Below are 17,172 nucleotides of genomic sequence, written 5' to 3' on the forward strand. Positions count from 1 at the left end.
GAGCCTCCTACGAGTTTCCAAAGTTTTATCTGCTCCCTCTCGTTACTACATGTCTTAATTATTTATGTCTCTGTCAAAAATGTTTTTATTGTTTGTTTCTTTTCTCCAAACCTCTCTCCTCAAAATAAGAAAGTATCAATGAAAGTAAAAGAATGAAAAAAGGGCAGCCAGAGAAGGAAAACATGTCCATGCATGGTTGGCCTACTTTGTAAATTTATAACGAATTCCTCACACTACACTAACATATTCCATCAAGTAACCATAGTTGGGTAGCGATTGGAGAAAGAAGGATCTGTACCATAAAGCTTATTGCTTAAGGAAGGAGACACAGTGCAGATTCTTGTTAATGCATCTATAAAACGCGGGCGAAGCAAGCGAGACGAGCAAAACCATCGGAAAAACAAAGAAACTCTATAATATCAGATGGCATCACATAATACGACGGCGAAAAAGCTTCAGCGGAAGTTGCAGGCAAATGAAGCTCAGGCTCAAGAGCCACACACTGAGCCGAAGAAAAAGCATCCGTCGAAGCCGCAGGCAAATGAAGCTCAGGCTCAAGAGCCACCCACTGACCCGAAGAAAAAGCATCCGTCGAAGCCGCAGGCAAATGAAGCTCAGGCTCAAGCCAGCAGAGAAGCCGGCGGCTACAACCGTGGAACTCAAGGCTCATTCAATAACAGAGGATCAGGCGCTCAAAATTTCGGAGACGTCAACTACAACAGCGGCTCTCATTCCGGCAACCGTTACAATTCTCCTTACTACCACAACGCCGCCGGCGGCAACTTTGTTCACAACAGTGGCACTACATACGGCGACCGCAATGGCTGCATTAATGTGAACAATGGACGCTAATTGACTCATAATGGTGATCTATCTATCTATCTATCTATCTCTGTTATTAAGGATAATGCTAGCTGCTGGCTAGTATTAGCCCTTTAATTATTAGATATGGTGTGTGCGCGCGGTATGTAATTAGGAGGCTATTCATCATGATGATCCTCCTCTAAATAAAAATACCGTTTGTATGTAATCAGGAGGCTATTTATCATGATGATCCTCCTCTAAATAAAAATATCGTTTCAGTTAAGGTTTCAATTGTTTAGAGGGCCCTCTCCTGCATGAGACCAGTCTTGTGCATATGATGCGAAGGATCTCAACAGAGAAAACTTCATTAGTAAATCAGATGGTATGTCGGAAAGGGGTGCTCAATACGAGTAATTAATAGTTGTTAAAAATATTATCTTCGGTATTTAGTAGATTAAATTGATATCGGTAAGAGATTCATCCCAGCTAGTAAAAGAGGCTATGGCTGCTGGTGGGGGGGGGGGGGAAGAAGAGGCTATGGCCACTTATACCCAAAGTCACAGGGTCGAATCCGTAAATACAAATCATATAGAATGCAAAAAAAAAATTTTTTAAACTGGAGCATAACATTCTAGACATAAATTAAATTGCAAATATATAGAATGATTATCATAACCTCAATATTAGTACGCAATTTGCGACTCACATCTTTTAAAGATATCATATGGGTTCGAAATTCTTACTACTAATATCAAACCTTTTTTTCTACCGAAATTTTAAAGACATTCTGCTATCATCACAATAAATCAATATAACTTCCTTAATATTACCTCCGGTCCTTAATATAAAGCCTCATTTGACTTTTATTTTGGTTCTAAATATAAGACCCCAATCTACTTTGTCTCTCATATTTATCCATTTTTTTCTAAAGTAATCATTCTAATAATAGTAATTCTAACCAATACACTTGATTAGCAATGATATTTTAGGAAAGACAACATCTATTTATTTCAAATAACTAACTTAACTTCTTTTCTTAATCTCCTCAAATTAGTCAACTAGCTCTTACAAATAGGACTAAAGGTAGTATATAGCAAGAAAGCGTGGATTATAATATAGAGATGGGCACCAATTATAAATTGAAACTTGTTACAAGTTCCTTTAAATTAATTTAGCTTTAAAAAAGAAACGAACCTGCCAATTTAATTATATCAACTATATGTAATATAATTGGTTTTTGTAACTGGTATAGTTGGTTTATTGCTCGAGGAATGAAACCAAGTCAAGAGACGTGATCAAAATAGCGAAATTTGTGAATTTTAATCTCTAGGGTAAAGTTTTAAATGGTTAATACTATGTATGTATGTACTAAGTGGGAAAAATTAATTAGAGCCCGAATTGCGATGTAATTTTCGGGAGTGGGACGGACCTCATTGCTATATGTGCAACCTCTGTGCGTGAGGCTTAAATATAAAAGTGGTGTAAGAACGTATCTACTTCTTACGGAAGAAAAGACAACTTACTAGTATGGTTATAAACCATTAGCTTATACGTACAAATTTCAGCGAAAAGCAATGTAGTATTACCTCCAATTCTTAATATAAGAACTCGTTTGACTCTTATTTTGGTTCTAAATATGAGACCTCAATTCAATTTGTCTCTTATGTTTATCTATTTTTTTTCAAAATAATTCTTCTAATAATAATAGTAGTTTTAGCCAATACACTTGTTTAGTAAGGATATTTTAGGAAATATAATATTTATTTATTACAAATAATTAACTTAACTAATTTCTTTAATATACTCAAATTAGTCAACTAGCTCTTATATTAAGTAGGAATGTAGTATTTTTTTTATTTCTTGTCCTTGCAGATAATGAAATGAAAGACCTGAGGGATATATATATATATATATATATATATTCCTTGCTCAACTTGCCACTCTTTGCTTAGCATGCTTCTAAGGAGAAAGCCTTCCGCCACCACGTTAGTCTTGTCTCTGAGGATGCCCCCGCAGGCCGCTCTATTGGTGGCGTAAGAGAATGAATGCGACATCCACAGACTATAAATGTATTTCTATTGTTTGTTTGTTTGTTCCTTTATTTCCCCAAACCTCTGTCGTCAAAGAGAGAGTAAAAGAGTGATGAAAAAAGCAGGCAGAGAAGGAATAAACAGCAAAACGTGTCGCATGTTTGGCCAATCTTGTAAAAATTTTATAACGAATTCCACACACAACAGTAACATATATTCCAGCAACGTAGTGGTCGTTTAACTAATAACCATATAGTTGGGTTGTGATTAGCTAGAGAGATGGAATCCGAAACGTGACTATACATGCACTAAGAAACTAAGGAATAGGAACTGTTTGACAATAGAATGGGTGGTGCTGCTGCTAGCTAGCCCTTTAATTACTGGTTCGCTTTTTAATCATATATAGTGTGTTTGCCACATGTGATGTTCAGGATCAGGTTCTTCGTACTCCTCTTTCATGTTACTGTTACTAATAAGATATATCCTTTTAGTTAAGGGCCTCTCTTCCGCAACGTCTTGAAAATATGAGTATTGTTATAAGAGTTACATTATAAATGTCGAAAAAAATCTTTAAAAAAACTTTGATAGCAGCCAAGAATGACTTAAGATTTTTTCAAAAAAAAAAATTGTAAATTTACCAACATTTTAGAATTTAATTTAATCATTATAACGGATTTAAAAATTGAAATTTACAGATTCAGGTCACCTTCGATTTTTTTTTTTTTGGAATTTTCCCGTTGAAAAAAAAAGAGAGTGATAAAGCACTTCATGGACTGATGAACAGCGAGTTGGGCTTTTGGGTTTTGTCCGATCCATCAAGTATGGGCTCCAAAAATATGCAACACTTCTCGTAATGTTACAATAGGGAGAATTGACCTCCAAAATGGGGAACCAAAAGTTCAAATGAATTAGCATTTGATAAGAACCATGGCGATTGTTCTCTCTGGAAAAAACACTAACAGGATCCCTCAGTCTGCTGAGGAAGATGACCTACTAATGAGGAGCTCAAAAAAGATCAAGAATGTATCACCGCATGCGAACGAAGAAGCTAATATGGATCAATGGCCGAAGCTAGGGACGAAGGCTAAACCTTATCAAAAGACTGGTCTCTCCTTCGCAGAAACTTTGAAAAGTGTTAACAGGCAAGAAGAATGCACTGAGGATGAAAAAGAAGTCGATGATGAAATGTCAGAGGACTCGCTCTCTGATAGTTTGGAACTAGAACAGGGGAAGAAGGAGCCACTGGTGAAAATAAGGGAGGATCCAACAAGGAACTTCCCGATGTTCCATTTCTCTGGAAGACTAAAGAAGAAACTCTATAGGGCTTGGAAAAAGGCTGTGATAGTGAAGCTGCTAGACAGGCACATTGGATACAAGGCTTTAGAATCCCGACTACAAGCCTTGTGGGCGAGGAAAGGAGTTATTAGTCTAATCAATATAGGCTATGGTTATTTTGTAGTGAAGATGTCAAATAGAGAAGATTATTTTAATGCCTTGACAAGCGGACCATGGATGCTGTATGATCATTACCTCACGGTGAGGCCATAGGAACCGAGGTTTAACCCAGCAAAAGCTACCATTGACAAAGTTGCAGTTTGGGTGAGACTTCCAAGAATCTCTCTTGAGTATTATGATGAAGAAGCATTGACTATCATTGGAAACAGAATCGGTGAAACTTTAAAGGTTGATGTGAACACCTCATGTCAACTCAGAGGCCACTATGCTCGTATTTGTGTTCTAATTGATTTGGGAAAACAGTTGATGTCAGGCTTCTCTTTAGACAGAGAGGAGTATTTCGTGGAGCATGAAGGTTTGCACTCACTATGTGTTAATTGTGGTGTCTATGGTCATCGTTCTGAAACTTGCCCGGCAAAGAAAACAGCAACAATGAATCGGGATAACTATAAGGCAGAAGAAGTTGCAGAAGGACAAAAACCAGAGACTGCTGGAAATGGAATTGTAATAAATGAAAATGAACAGTGGCGGGTGGTCCAGAAAACACGCCGACAGCGAAAAGGGAAGGAGAAACAGGGGGACATTTTCAGGCAACAGAGCTCTGGAATACAGTTTGATTTGCTTGCTGATATGGATAATAATATTGATTTAACAAAAGAAATGGAAAATAACGTCTTACCTGCGAATCAGAACGTACAATTTGTGCAGCATGATAGTGCGTTTGCCAATGCAGTCCAGAGTGTGAGGAACAAAAAGAACGTGCAGAAAAGGAGCCAACAGAAAAGGAGTGGAGGTATCCTGGAAGTGGTCCCAGCACCAAATGTAGAGACAAGGGTGGCAAGAGAAATTGAGGGTCGACGTGAGAAAAGTTCACGAGAATTGTTTACCAACCATATTCGGAACAACGAGATTCAAATGCTTACATTAGAAGAGTCCAAAGAGGATGATACTGGGCATGATGGAATTATCGGCGAGAAAGAGAGAGAATATACCGAGATAGGACAAGAGAACAAAGAGATGGAGTATCTCGCAGAAGGGTCCCAATGGCCACATGATCCTAATGATGCGAGAACAGATAATAAAGCTAATTCAGATGGGCCAAGTAACTTAAGCCAAAGCCCAAATGAGGTAGAGATAAGTGACCAGGAGATTGGGTCGTTTGTTCCAGCAATGGCCATCGAGAATTAATTGGGCTCTTTTTTTGTTCTGCTTAATTGTCCATGGATTACATCCTTTATTGGAATGCCAGAGGGGCCTATGGAAAAAGCCTCTCTCGGAATTTGAAAGCTGTCTTTAACAGATATAAGCCTAGCTTGTTTGTTCTTGCTGAAACTAAATGCGAGAATGAAAATAAATTTCGGTGCCTTCTTTCCCTGGGTTTTGATAAGCTTGCTGCTATCCCAAGCCATGGTAGATTGGGTGGTTTAATGGTAGCTTGGAAAAGCAAGTTAATAAATGTAGAAATTCTCCTAACTAATCGGCAGTATTTTCATTTAAGATGCACGTTCACTGGAAAGCCCAGCTTCCTACTTACCGCGGTCTATGCAATACCCCACTCAAATTTACGGAAAGTTATGTGGGATGATCTATTTAGACTCTCTGATTCAATTACAGAGCCATGGGTCATCTATGGGGATTTTAATGATATAGCTTCAGCCTCAGAAAGAGTTGGAGGAGCTGCAATGCCAACTAGTAGAATTCGATGGTTCAGTGATCAAATTTCACGATGCAAGCTCTCAGACCTAGGTTTTAAAGGACCCCGATTTACTTGGAAAGAGCCAATGATGTTGCGGAGTATGAGTCTCTATGAACGACTAGATCGTGCACTAGTCAATTCAGCATTTCTTGCTACCTTCGGCACCTCTTTCTTAAAGGTATTACCGAGAACTTCTTTCTCAGATCATAACCCCATTACTCTTTTTATTGAAGAGAAACAGTTTGAAAAAAAAAGATGGTAGACCATTTCGGTTTGAGGCTATGTGGCTGACACATGATGATTTTCCCTCCTTCATTAAAGGAAATTGGTCAAATGGAAAAGATATTAATCTGAATCTAAATGATCTGAAAGACGCTCTCCTATCTTGGAATAGGAATGTTTTTGGTCTTGTGGAACAAAAGAAAAAGGGCATTTTAGCACGTCTGGCTGGTATCCAAAAGTCTCATGATTACCCGTACTCAAAGTTTCTTTGTAATATGGAAGTAGAGTTGCAGAAAGAACTAGATGAAGTGTTGAAATTAGAAGAAATAAAATGGTTCCAAAAAGCTCGATCCATTTGGATCAGCCAAGGTGATAGAAACACTAGATTTTATCACCTTAGGACCAGTATGAGGAGGAAATGGAATAGGGTGATTACGCTTAAAAATGATGACGGTTTATGGATTGATGACGAAGCTTAATTGAAAAATCTGGTGACTAGTTACTTCAAAAGGCTTTTCTCTTTGGATGACTTCAATGGTAAATGTCTTCATACGAGGACTATGTTTCCAGTAATCAATAATGATATTCTGAGTATTCTGGGAAATATACCAACGAACGAAGAGATTAAGAATGCTATTTTCTCTATAGGCCCATATAAAGCTCCAGGATTTGATGGATTTTCACCCATCTTCTTTCAAAGTAATTGGCAGGTGGTGGGTAGTTCAGTTTGTGACTTTGTCAAAGGAGTCTTTAAAGGGGAAATCTCTGTGGCTGACTCAAACAAAACTCTTATCTCCTTAATTCCTAAGAGAGATAATCCTGAGTTAGTCTCCCATTTTAGACCCATTTCTCTATGTTTGGTGCACTATAAATGCATAACAAAGATTATCACTTGCAGGTTGAGAACTGTTATGGATAAAATTATTTCTCCCTTTCAAGCAAGCTTTATTAAAGGGAGGAATATACAGGACAATATTATAATTGGGCAGGAGATTATGCATATTATGAAAAAAGCAAAAGGGAAAAAAGGTCTACTGGCAATGAAAATAGATCTGGAAAAGGCTTATGATAGAATGGATTGGAAGTTCCTACGGCAAGTACTAGTTGATATTGGTTTGGAGGAAGCCTTTATTAATTTAGTAATGGCTTGTATTGCGAATGTCTCTTATAATGTGCTATGGAATGGGAACCAAACAGATTTTTTCATACCACAAAGAGGATTGAGGCAAGGAGATCCTATTTCTCCCCTACTCTTTGTTTTGTGTATGGACAGATTATCTCATGTCATAATGGATGCAGTGAATGACAACTCATGGAAGCCTATAAAGGTTAGTAGAGAAGTGATAACCTCTCAAAATTTCTATTGAGTTAAGCTAATTTAACGCTCTTTTATTGGGTTTGAAAGTCAATTTTGCAGGAAACAAAGCCTGAGGAGAGTAAAGAATGGAGAAAAGCTGAAAAGAAGCCAGCCACCGTGGCATCTGGGAGAAAACGCCGCAACGGCTCAAACAGAAAGGGAGGAGCGCGTCTCTGTAAAAGGCGCCGCGGTGCCTTACTGAATCCGCCGCGGCGCCCAAGCTGTCTCGGAGGAACCTATTCAGTATAATCTACCGCGGCCGATTATCACATGCGCCGCGGCGCCGGAGCCTCAAAAGGAAAGCCATTCTGTAATAGGCGTCGCGACGCCTGAAGGAATCCGCCGCGGCGCCTGGCCCCTCGTAGCTGTGCGTTTTACGTTGTAACTTAAAAAATTAGGGCATATAGAGGTGGATACTCAGTTTTTCTGAGAGACTTTGACTTTGGAGCAATTGTGGAGGCTAGCTCTGCTAGGGTTTGGAGTTTTGGAGGCTTGGAACCTTTGGACTTAAAGTTAGAAGAGATTCGAAGCTTGTAACTTGAATTTTCTGGGTTTTCTTCTTCTTCCCTTCTTGTTTCTGCTATGACTACTAGCTACTCTTATAGTTGTAGTTCTTTACTTGATATGTATAGCTAAATCCGTTTTTCTAAGGTTATTTTGATCTATTGTATGGATTGATACTTGGTTTACTATCTCTTGAGTGTTAATGATAATATTCAGTTGTTTTTACTTTGAGCTTAATGCTTCCTTTTGTCTGGCCATCATTTGAATTGATTGATTGATTAGTTTAACTTGAAAAAGTTAAACTAATTCGTGAACTTTGGTAAAAAGATGCTAATCCAGAAATTTAATTGAGTGAATAGATGGTTTGTCGATAGAGCAGAGATGTATCTGTTGACCTAGCATAGACTAAATGGGTTTTGGTTTTTAATGCAACCTTTTCAAACAAGTGCAAGAGATTGCTGTGTTTTAATAGTGATTACAAACATTTGGTTTTGACTTGAGAAAGCTTAATCAATTCTGCAAACCCAGGCTAACTGAACTTATTGTAAAGCACTACTTGAGAAGTAATTAACCCAGTTTCGTGAAGTACTTTAGTGAAGAATAACCCTAGTCTCTTAATTGTTTCAAGGTCGAGTTGATTTTATACTGCTTTTAAACCATTGTTTTCCTAATTTCATTTCACAAACTCTTTTACAACAATTGTTTCATTTAACCTAATCAAGTATACAATTATGATTTTCAACTCATCTAGCCTTAGTCTCTGAGGGAACGATACTTTTTATATTACTTGTGACCCGTCTACTTGCGGTCAAGTTATTTGGTGAACAAGAAGGGCCAGCTATATCTCACTTAATGTTTGCAGATGATCTACTCCTTTTTGGGGAAGCATCAGAAAAGCAAGTGCTGTGCATGATGAAATGTTTGGATGATTTCTCACAGGCCTCGGGTCAAAAGATTAATACAAGTAAGTCTTCTATTTTCTTCTCGCCTAAAGTCCCTTGTAAAGTGAAGAATAAAGTAAAGGCAATTACTCATATGAAGATTTCTGATGATATTGGGAAATATTTGGGTTTCCCTCTGATGCAGAAAAGAAAAGAGACTGAGAATTTTTATTATATCATTGATAGGGTGAAATCTAAATTGGCAGCCTGGAAAGTTGAGAGCCTATCAATAGCAGGGCGAATTACCTTATCAAAATCGGTAATAAGTTTTGTTCCAATATACCCAATGTTAGTGGCTCAGATACCCAAAAAGGTTTGTGATGAGGTGGAAAGGCTCCAAAGGAATTTAATATGGGGGCAGAGACGAGGTGAACAAGTTTATCATCCGATAGGTTGGAATCAGCTTACCCGACCTAAAGAATATGGGGGACTTGGTTTCAGGCATCTAGCTTCAGTCAACCGAGCTTGTGGCGCAAAATTGGCTTGGAATTTAATAATGGATGGCAAGAATCTATGGATACAAGTTCTAAATAACAGAAACATGTTGCGTGATGAAGCAAACCTGCTCACTTTCCAGAATGGTGACTCGAAAATCTAGAAATTTATTTTCCATCAAAGAGATGTGCTTGAAGAAGGAACAAGGTGGAGGTTACGTAATGGGAAATTCATTAATTTCTTCAATGATAAATGGCTCTTTCCAAATAAGGAATTAAAGCATATGTGTGTGAAGGAGTTGACGGATAAAGAAATGGAAACTAATGTTGCTGATTGGACCCTTAATGGAGGATGGGACTTGAAGAAAGCTGAGGAATTTTTAAATAGCAATGCTCTACAATATCTAATCAGTTGTCTGCCACCTTGTGAGGAAGCAGGAAATGATCTGATGGTGTGGAATGCTACGTCTAATAATAAATTTAGCATTAAAAGTGCTTACTTTATGATTGAGAAGAACCACACTAGTCACTATAATCCCATCTATAAACATATCTGGAAGTGGGAAGGGGTGGAGAGGATCCAAGTATTCCTATGGAGAGCTTATCATGATAGACTCCCAACAAATGCGTGGAGAAGCAGCTGGTCCCCTGTGTCGGCAATCTGTCCCTCTTGCAATGCTGAAACAGAAACTCTCCTACACATATTGAGAGATTGTGATTATGCTAGGAATATGTGGACTGAAATGCTACAACAAAGGTATTTAGCTAATTTTTTCATCTTCTCTCTGAAACAATAGTTTGATCTCAACCTGACAAGTGACCTGGGTAAGTCCGGAACTGGTGACTGGAAATGTTTATGGGGCGTAGCTATCTGGAAATTATGGAGTTGGAGAAATGAGACTGTTTTTTGGAACATCTAAGAAGCCACAAAAACCAGCAGAGGTGATTTTGAATATTTGGCAGAACTACTCGCTCAAGCAAACTTTACCCAAACCTGTACAAGAAACTAACACGGCTCTGAATAGGAGGTGGGCTCCGCCACCAACAAACTGGATTAAAGTTAATGTCGATGGAGCTATGGCAAGACAATCTAATCAGGCAGGATGCGGAGGGGTGTTTCATGATCACATTGGAAGGTGGATAGCTGGTTTTACGTACAAAATCGGAAGATGCAGGCTCAAGAGGCAGAAGAGTGGGGTATCTATAAAGGTCTTTATTTTGCATGGCATATAGGGTTCAAACAAATAGCGATTGAATCTGATGCGACCGCCGTTGTTGATCTAATACTGGATGAAGATTCCTGTAGTACCAGCAGCCTAATGATCAGACAAATTCAGAATATGCTCAAGTACGATTGGAAGGTTATTGTTCAACCGATCCCAAGAGGAAGTAATAGAGTCGCTGATGAACTAGCAAAAAGAGGGATTTCTGAATCCTTAATGTTTGATGTCTATCCAACCAACCTCAGGGCAGTCGTGGAAGCAAAGAGTGTGGGAGAAGTCCCCAATTAGTTTAGATTTGAGTTTTCGGTCTTAGACCTCGTTTGTTACCCAAAAAAAAGTTCAAATGAATTGAGCACCTGACAAAACAAATACAGGAGAAGCGAATTGCATCATGGCTGAGGTTTCTTATCCTCGACGTTTCAAGTTCGTGTTTTATGAATCCTTGAGAATATCAAGTCTATATAGCAGAATTGTGACTCGAGAGTGAAAGTTTTTTGGTTATGTTTGATATTGAGAAAATTACATATAAGAGACTAACTATAAACAAATTTTACGAATTTGCTAAAATACAGCCATGTTTTTTTTTTTTGGGATTTAGTCATAGTTATTTGTTTTCTGTAAAATGACATAAATACCTCTTCATGAACGTGGACAGATCACTAGAGCTAGTTGACCGGTCCACAGTTGGCATCCGTCGGTCACTAATTAACATCTGACAACCATTGGCTATCTTATCAAAGAAAATACTACATCCAATGCTAAATATAAGAGATGGTTGACTAACTTGAATAGATTAAAAAAATAATTTAAATTACTTATTTATAATAAATTATTATTATCTTTTCTAAAATATTCTTGCTAATCAAGTTTATTGGCTAAAACTACCATTGTTAGATGACTATCTTTGACAAAAATAGATAAATATGAGAGATAAAGTAGATTTGGATCTTATATTTAGAACCAAAATAAAAGTTAAATGAAATCTCATATTAAGGACCAGAGTAGTACTCTTTAAATTTTTTTAATTGAAACATTGGATAAGTGAAACTTCATCGATTTATAATACAAGTAAACTTCTTAAAACATTGATAGTACTTATGATGCGCGAATATTAATAATTATTTAAATATGATACTATAATACTTTAATTTTTTTTTCCTGGTAAAAATGTTTTTCTTTTTTCAATAAGCTCCAACCTCTTATGTTTCGTTGATTAGATTTCTGCCGTGTGTTCAACATTCGTATAGCACAAAGTTAATTTGTTTTTTTTTAAAAAAATTGTATCACGCCCGCGTTTTATTTGTTAAAATGAGAAATGACTTTGAATTGGTGGAAGAGAAACTTCGATATGATTTCAAAGTAATTCGGGTAATTCTTAGCTCATTATTCCTCCTTATATTTAAGCTAGTGAATCAATTAATAAATTAAACCAAGAACGCCTCAAGACCTTCTAAACCAGTGATATTAAACACTTCTTTAAGCTTTTTTACCAATGTGGTGTTGCTAATTTGATTTTTTGGTGAATATGATGAATATGTAAGTTTCTTCTATGATAGGTGAGGGATGATTAAAAAAAAAACTAAATCAAGAAGGCAAAACGAAATAAACCAAGAGAGATATATAAAATGACGTCAAATATGATGCACAGGTGAAGCTCTTATTTCAATACTGATTATTTAGACAGATCAACTCAGCAGTGCGCAGATGTATATATGATGATGATCATGAATTACTGAATGTCACCAGAGGCATTAAAACCTCCCTGGATCTTAGCTCCAGTGCCATGGCCCTTGAAGGTACCATCTTGCTTGAGATCACCATGAATGGAGTTAGTTCCAGAATTAGTGTGGTAATGAGTTGGAGCTGGTGGCTGAGGAGGATAGTAAGCGCCGTACTGCGGGGCGGCGGCAGGCTGCTGAGCTTGACCACTAACGCTAACTGCCAGACCTGCAACACCATTTAGAGTGATCAAGTGTTAAGTTTACTTAACCCAAACTGTGTTTGAAGTTGCTTTTTAACGTAATGTATTATTTTACTCTCATATTTTTATTAAACAAGGATAGCTACCTTCTGTTTTCAAAAAACATTCTTATTATTGATTTTCTAAAACCCAAATTTGAATTTTTCATTCTTTCTTTATTAAAAATACAAAAAAAAAAGAGTTTAGATTTACTTCTTTATTTTCATAATCAGTTTTAGTAAACAAAAATCCTTTTTCAAACCCATTATTTTTAATTCTTTTGTTACTTAGTTAACTTAGAGATTAATAAAAGACTCCTCAAGAGACATGACTCGAGTTGTGTTTTACTGTATAATTTGGTTTTATTTTTTATTTAATCCAAGACAACTAAAAGTTGAAATCAATGATGCCGGGAAACGAGGCTCACTTAGGCAAGCAGATCAACCGGAGGCTACAACAGTGGAACTCAGGGCTCATTCAATAACAGCGGAGCAGGCTCTCAAGATTTCAGAGACGTTAACTACAACAGCGGCGCTTATTCCGGCGACCGTTACAATAATCCTTACTACCACAACAACGGTGGCAATTTTGTTCACAACAGTGGCACTACATATGGCAACGGCAACGGGTGCATTGTCAACAATGGACGCTAATTAACTCGATCGTAATGTTGATCTATCTGTATTAAGGAATCGGAACTGTTTGATAATAGAAAGGGTGGTGGTGTTGCTAGCTAGCCCTTTAATTACTGGTTCGCTTTTTAATCATATATACTGTGTTTGCCCCATGTAATATTCAGGATCAGGTTCTTCGTACTCCTCTTTCATGTTACTGTTACTAATAAGATATATCCTTTTAGTTAAGGGCCTCTCTTCCGCAACGTCTTGAAAATATGAGTATTGTTATGAGAGTTACATTATAAATGCTAAAAAATATCTTAAAAAAATAATTTCCGGTTACCGAAACTTTGATGGCAGCCAAGAATGACTTAAGATTTTTTCAAAAAAAAAATTGTAAATTTACTAACATTTTAGAATTTTAATTTAATCATTATAACTGATTTGAAAATTGAAATTTTACAGATTCAGGTCACCTTTTGGAAATCTTTTTTTTTTTGTTTCTTTTTTTGGAACTTTCCCGTTTTTTTAAAAAAAAAAAAAGAAGTAAAAAGGCACCCCATGAACAGCGGGTTGGGCTTTTGGGTTTTGTCCGATCCATCAAGTATGCGCTCCCAATATATCCAATGCTACTCGTAATATTACAGGAGGGAGAATTGACCTCCAAAATGGGGAAGCAAAAGTCCAAATGAATTGGACAACTAGCAAAACAGATACAGGAGAAGCGAATATTGCATCATGGCTGAGGTTTTTATCCTCCACGTTTCAAGTTACATATAAGAGACTAACTTATAAATAAAATTTATGAATTTGCTAGAATACGGTCTTTTTTTTTTTTTTTGATTTGGTTATAATTATTTGTTTTCTGTAAAACAACATAAATACCTCTTTACTTATCCTCCAATATTGACCATGGATGTGGACAGATCACTAGAGGTAGTTGACCCGTCCAAAATTGGCATCGATCGGTCACTAATTAACAACTGACAGCCATTGATTGGCTTATCAAAGAATATACTTGTTTAAATATTTTTTATTGAAATATTGGATAAGTGAAACTTCATCGATTTATAATAGAAGCAAACTTCTTAAAACATTGATAGTACTTATGTTGGATGAATATTAATAATTATTTAAATATGATACTTTAATACTTTAATTTTTTCCTGGTAAGAAAATGTGTTTTTTCCAATAAACTCCAACCTCTTATGTTTCATTAATTAGATTTCTCCTCGTGTGTTCAACATTCGTATAGCACAAAGTTAATTTGTTTTTCAAAAAACAAAAATTTGCATCACGCCCGCGTTTTATTTGTTAAAATGAGAAATGACTTTGAATTGGTGGAAGAGAAACTTCGATATGATTTCAAAGTAATTCGGGTAATTCTTAGCTCATTATTCCTCCTTATATTTAAGCTAGTGAATCAATTAATAAATTAAACCAAGAACGCCTCAAGACCTTCTAAACCAGTGATATTAAACACTTCTTTAAGCTTTTTTTCCAATGTGGTGTTGCTAATTTGATTTTTTGGTGAATATGATGAATATGTAAGTTTCTTCTATGATAGGTGAGGGATGATTAAAAAAAAAACTAAATCAAGAAGGCAAAACGAAATAAACCAAGAGAGATATATAAAATGACGTCAAATATGATGCACAGGTGAAGCTCTTATTTCAATACTGATTATTTAGACAGATCAACTCAGCAGTGCGCAGATGTATATATGATGATGATCATGAATTACTGAATGTCACCAGAGGCATTAAAACCTCCCTGGATCTTAGCTCCAGTGCCATGGCCCTTGAAGGTACCATCTTGCTTGAGATCACCATGAATGGAGTTAGTTCCAGAATTAGTGTGGTAATGAGTCGGAGCCGGTGGCTGAGGAGGATTGTAACCGCCGTACTGCGGGGCGGCGGCAGGCTGCTGAGCTTGACCACTAACGCTAACTGCAAGACCTGCAATACCGTGGACGACGCCGGCCATATTGAGTAGTGACGATCGAGTCTTACAATTATATAATAATAAGCTTTCTTCTTTGTTTTGATCAGTTTGTTTTGGGATTACCGGCAGCTTTCCCTTTTATAGACTGGTGACACGGTTAAAGGTATGGACAAGGAACCTAATGCCGATTGCAAGTGAGGGCCATAATTATATTAATATTAGTAATTTTATTATTATTATTATTTTATGGGCAAGGAATCAGAATCTGTGTGTGTCTTTTGATGGATGAGGATGAAAGCTATGTCGTGGGCAAGGAATTAGAATCAGGACTCTGTGAATTGGAGCTGACATAAAAAGAATAATCGGGACTTTTAGACAATGGGAGTGGAATCGTATTTTTATTCTTTTGAGATTATTTTGGTTTTTAGATTCGTTTTTCATTTTTAATCTTTTCAAAGTCTCACTAATTAAAATACTACCTCCGGTCCTTAATATAAGACCTCGTTTGACTTTTATTTTGGTCCTAAATATAAGATTCTTATCCACTTTGTCTCTCATATTTGTATATTTTTTTCCAAGGTAGTCCTTCTCATAATGGTAGTTATAGCCAATATATTTGATTAGCAAGGATATTTTAGAAAAGACAATACCTATTTATTACAAATAGCTAACTTAACTTATTTCCTTAATCTCCTCAAATTAGTCAACTAGCTCTTATAATTAGGACCGAAAGTAGTAAAATAAACAAGAGTTAATTATTGCATGCCGCATTTGGGTTCTTTGAATTTGAAGATGGTAAATTTGAATGAATTCTATTAAATTATAAAAAGAGCGAGAGTTATTTCTCCTTCTCTTCCTAAATTTGGCAAATCTACGTCTACCCAACTTCCCCAAAACCCTGATCTGAATTCTTGCATTTATGCATAAGTGCCATAATGTATACATACATACATACAGGTATTGGGTTGGTAGGATAAAAATCATTTTTAAAAAATGCTGCAAGACAGATGATCCGGCGAGAGGTTTGTAAATTAATTGGTTGGTTTATTTAAATGTTTTTTTAATACTATGCTGGGTCCGAAGACTGAGTTAAGTAAATTGAATTTTAAACCAATTTACGATTAGAGTGAAATATCATGCCATTAGACAAATACTGAAATTTACGATTTTAAATTGATAATGATTAAAATTATATGTGAATTTGTATATATAATTCAGGTATTTTTCTTCACTGAGAATCACAACAGTTTTTTCTATTTTTTTTTGGCCGGCAATGGTTTTTTTCCAATCATTTGCAACCTTGACGTCCAAAAAACAAAAGAAAGATGTCCAGCCTAATATATACACGCTGAATATTTAATAAAATTTTACATATATCTCTCCTTAGATGCATTATGTATTAATTTAAATTGTGCTTCAAATATCTAGATTTATTTCTTTTTAACTTGTGAATTTATTCATTATGATCTCTTAAATATATGGAAGTTATAAGTTAATTATCAAAGGCTTCTATATATATATGGAGCCAGAAAAAATGAACACTGTACGTGGAGAATTGTATTATTTGACAATATGTCATCCATATAACATTTATTTATATTGCAAGCCATATTTTAATATCTTATTCGTTGTGAAAAATTATAATATAATTATATTACAATGTATCTGATGACCACAAAATGGGTAAAAGAGCTAACTTGAGATCATTAGCATTATGAAGAAATTGAAACTAAATACAGGCAATATGTAATTAATTTTAATATGTCGTTACATTTTTTTTTTTAATTCGACCGAGCCTTAATTAGCAAAACTAAGAAGACACAGATCTTCAATTAATATCGCCAGAAGCAGTGAAGCCTCCCTGAACAGAAGCTCCGATGCCATGGCCCTTGAAGGTACCATCTTGCTTGGTGTTACCTTCGATGATCGATGTTCCATAATTGTAATAATACTGGTTAAACTGCTGTGGTGACTGAGTGACTGCC

At 36.3% G+C, this 17,172-nt stretch overlaps 2 protein-coding genes across 2 annotated transcripts; both read left to right on the forward strand.

Moving 5' to 3' along the window:
* Positions 1-391: 391 nt before the first annotated feature.
* LOC114711478 (eukaryotic peptide chain release factor GTP-binding subunit-like) lies at positions 392-924 on the forward strand. The gene is made up of 2 exons (XM_028895888.1): positions 392-552; positions 619-924. Exons 1-2 carry the CDS (start codon positions 424-426, stop codon positions 850-852), a joined length of 363 nt encoding a protein of 120 aa, XP_028751721.1. The 5' UTR covers positions 392-423; the 3' UTR covers positions 853-924.
* A 2,837-nt stretch (positions 925-3,761) lies between these two features.
* LOC114711487 (uncharacterized) lies at positions 3,762-5,477 on the forward strand. Its single transcript, XM_028895897.1, has 2 exons — positions 3,762-4,289; positions 4,383-5,477. Exons 1-2 carry the CDS (start codon positions 3,762-3,764, stop codon positions 5,475-5,477), a joined length of 1,623 nt encoding a protein of 540 aa, XP_028751730.1.
* Positions 5,478-17,172: the final 11,695 nt, after the last annotated feature.

Source organism: Neltuma alba, unplaced genomic scaffold (genome assembly GCF_004799145.2).
Source record: "Neltuma alba isolate B1F8T4 unplaced genomic scaffold, ASM479914v2 tig00011291_pilon, whole genome shotgun sequence".
In the NCBI taxonomy this organism is placed as follows: Eukaryota; Viridiplantae; Streptophyta; class Magnoliopsida; order Fabales; family Fabaceae; genus Neltuma; species Neltuma alba.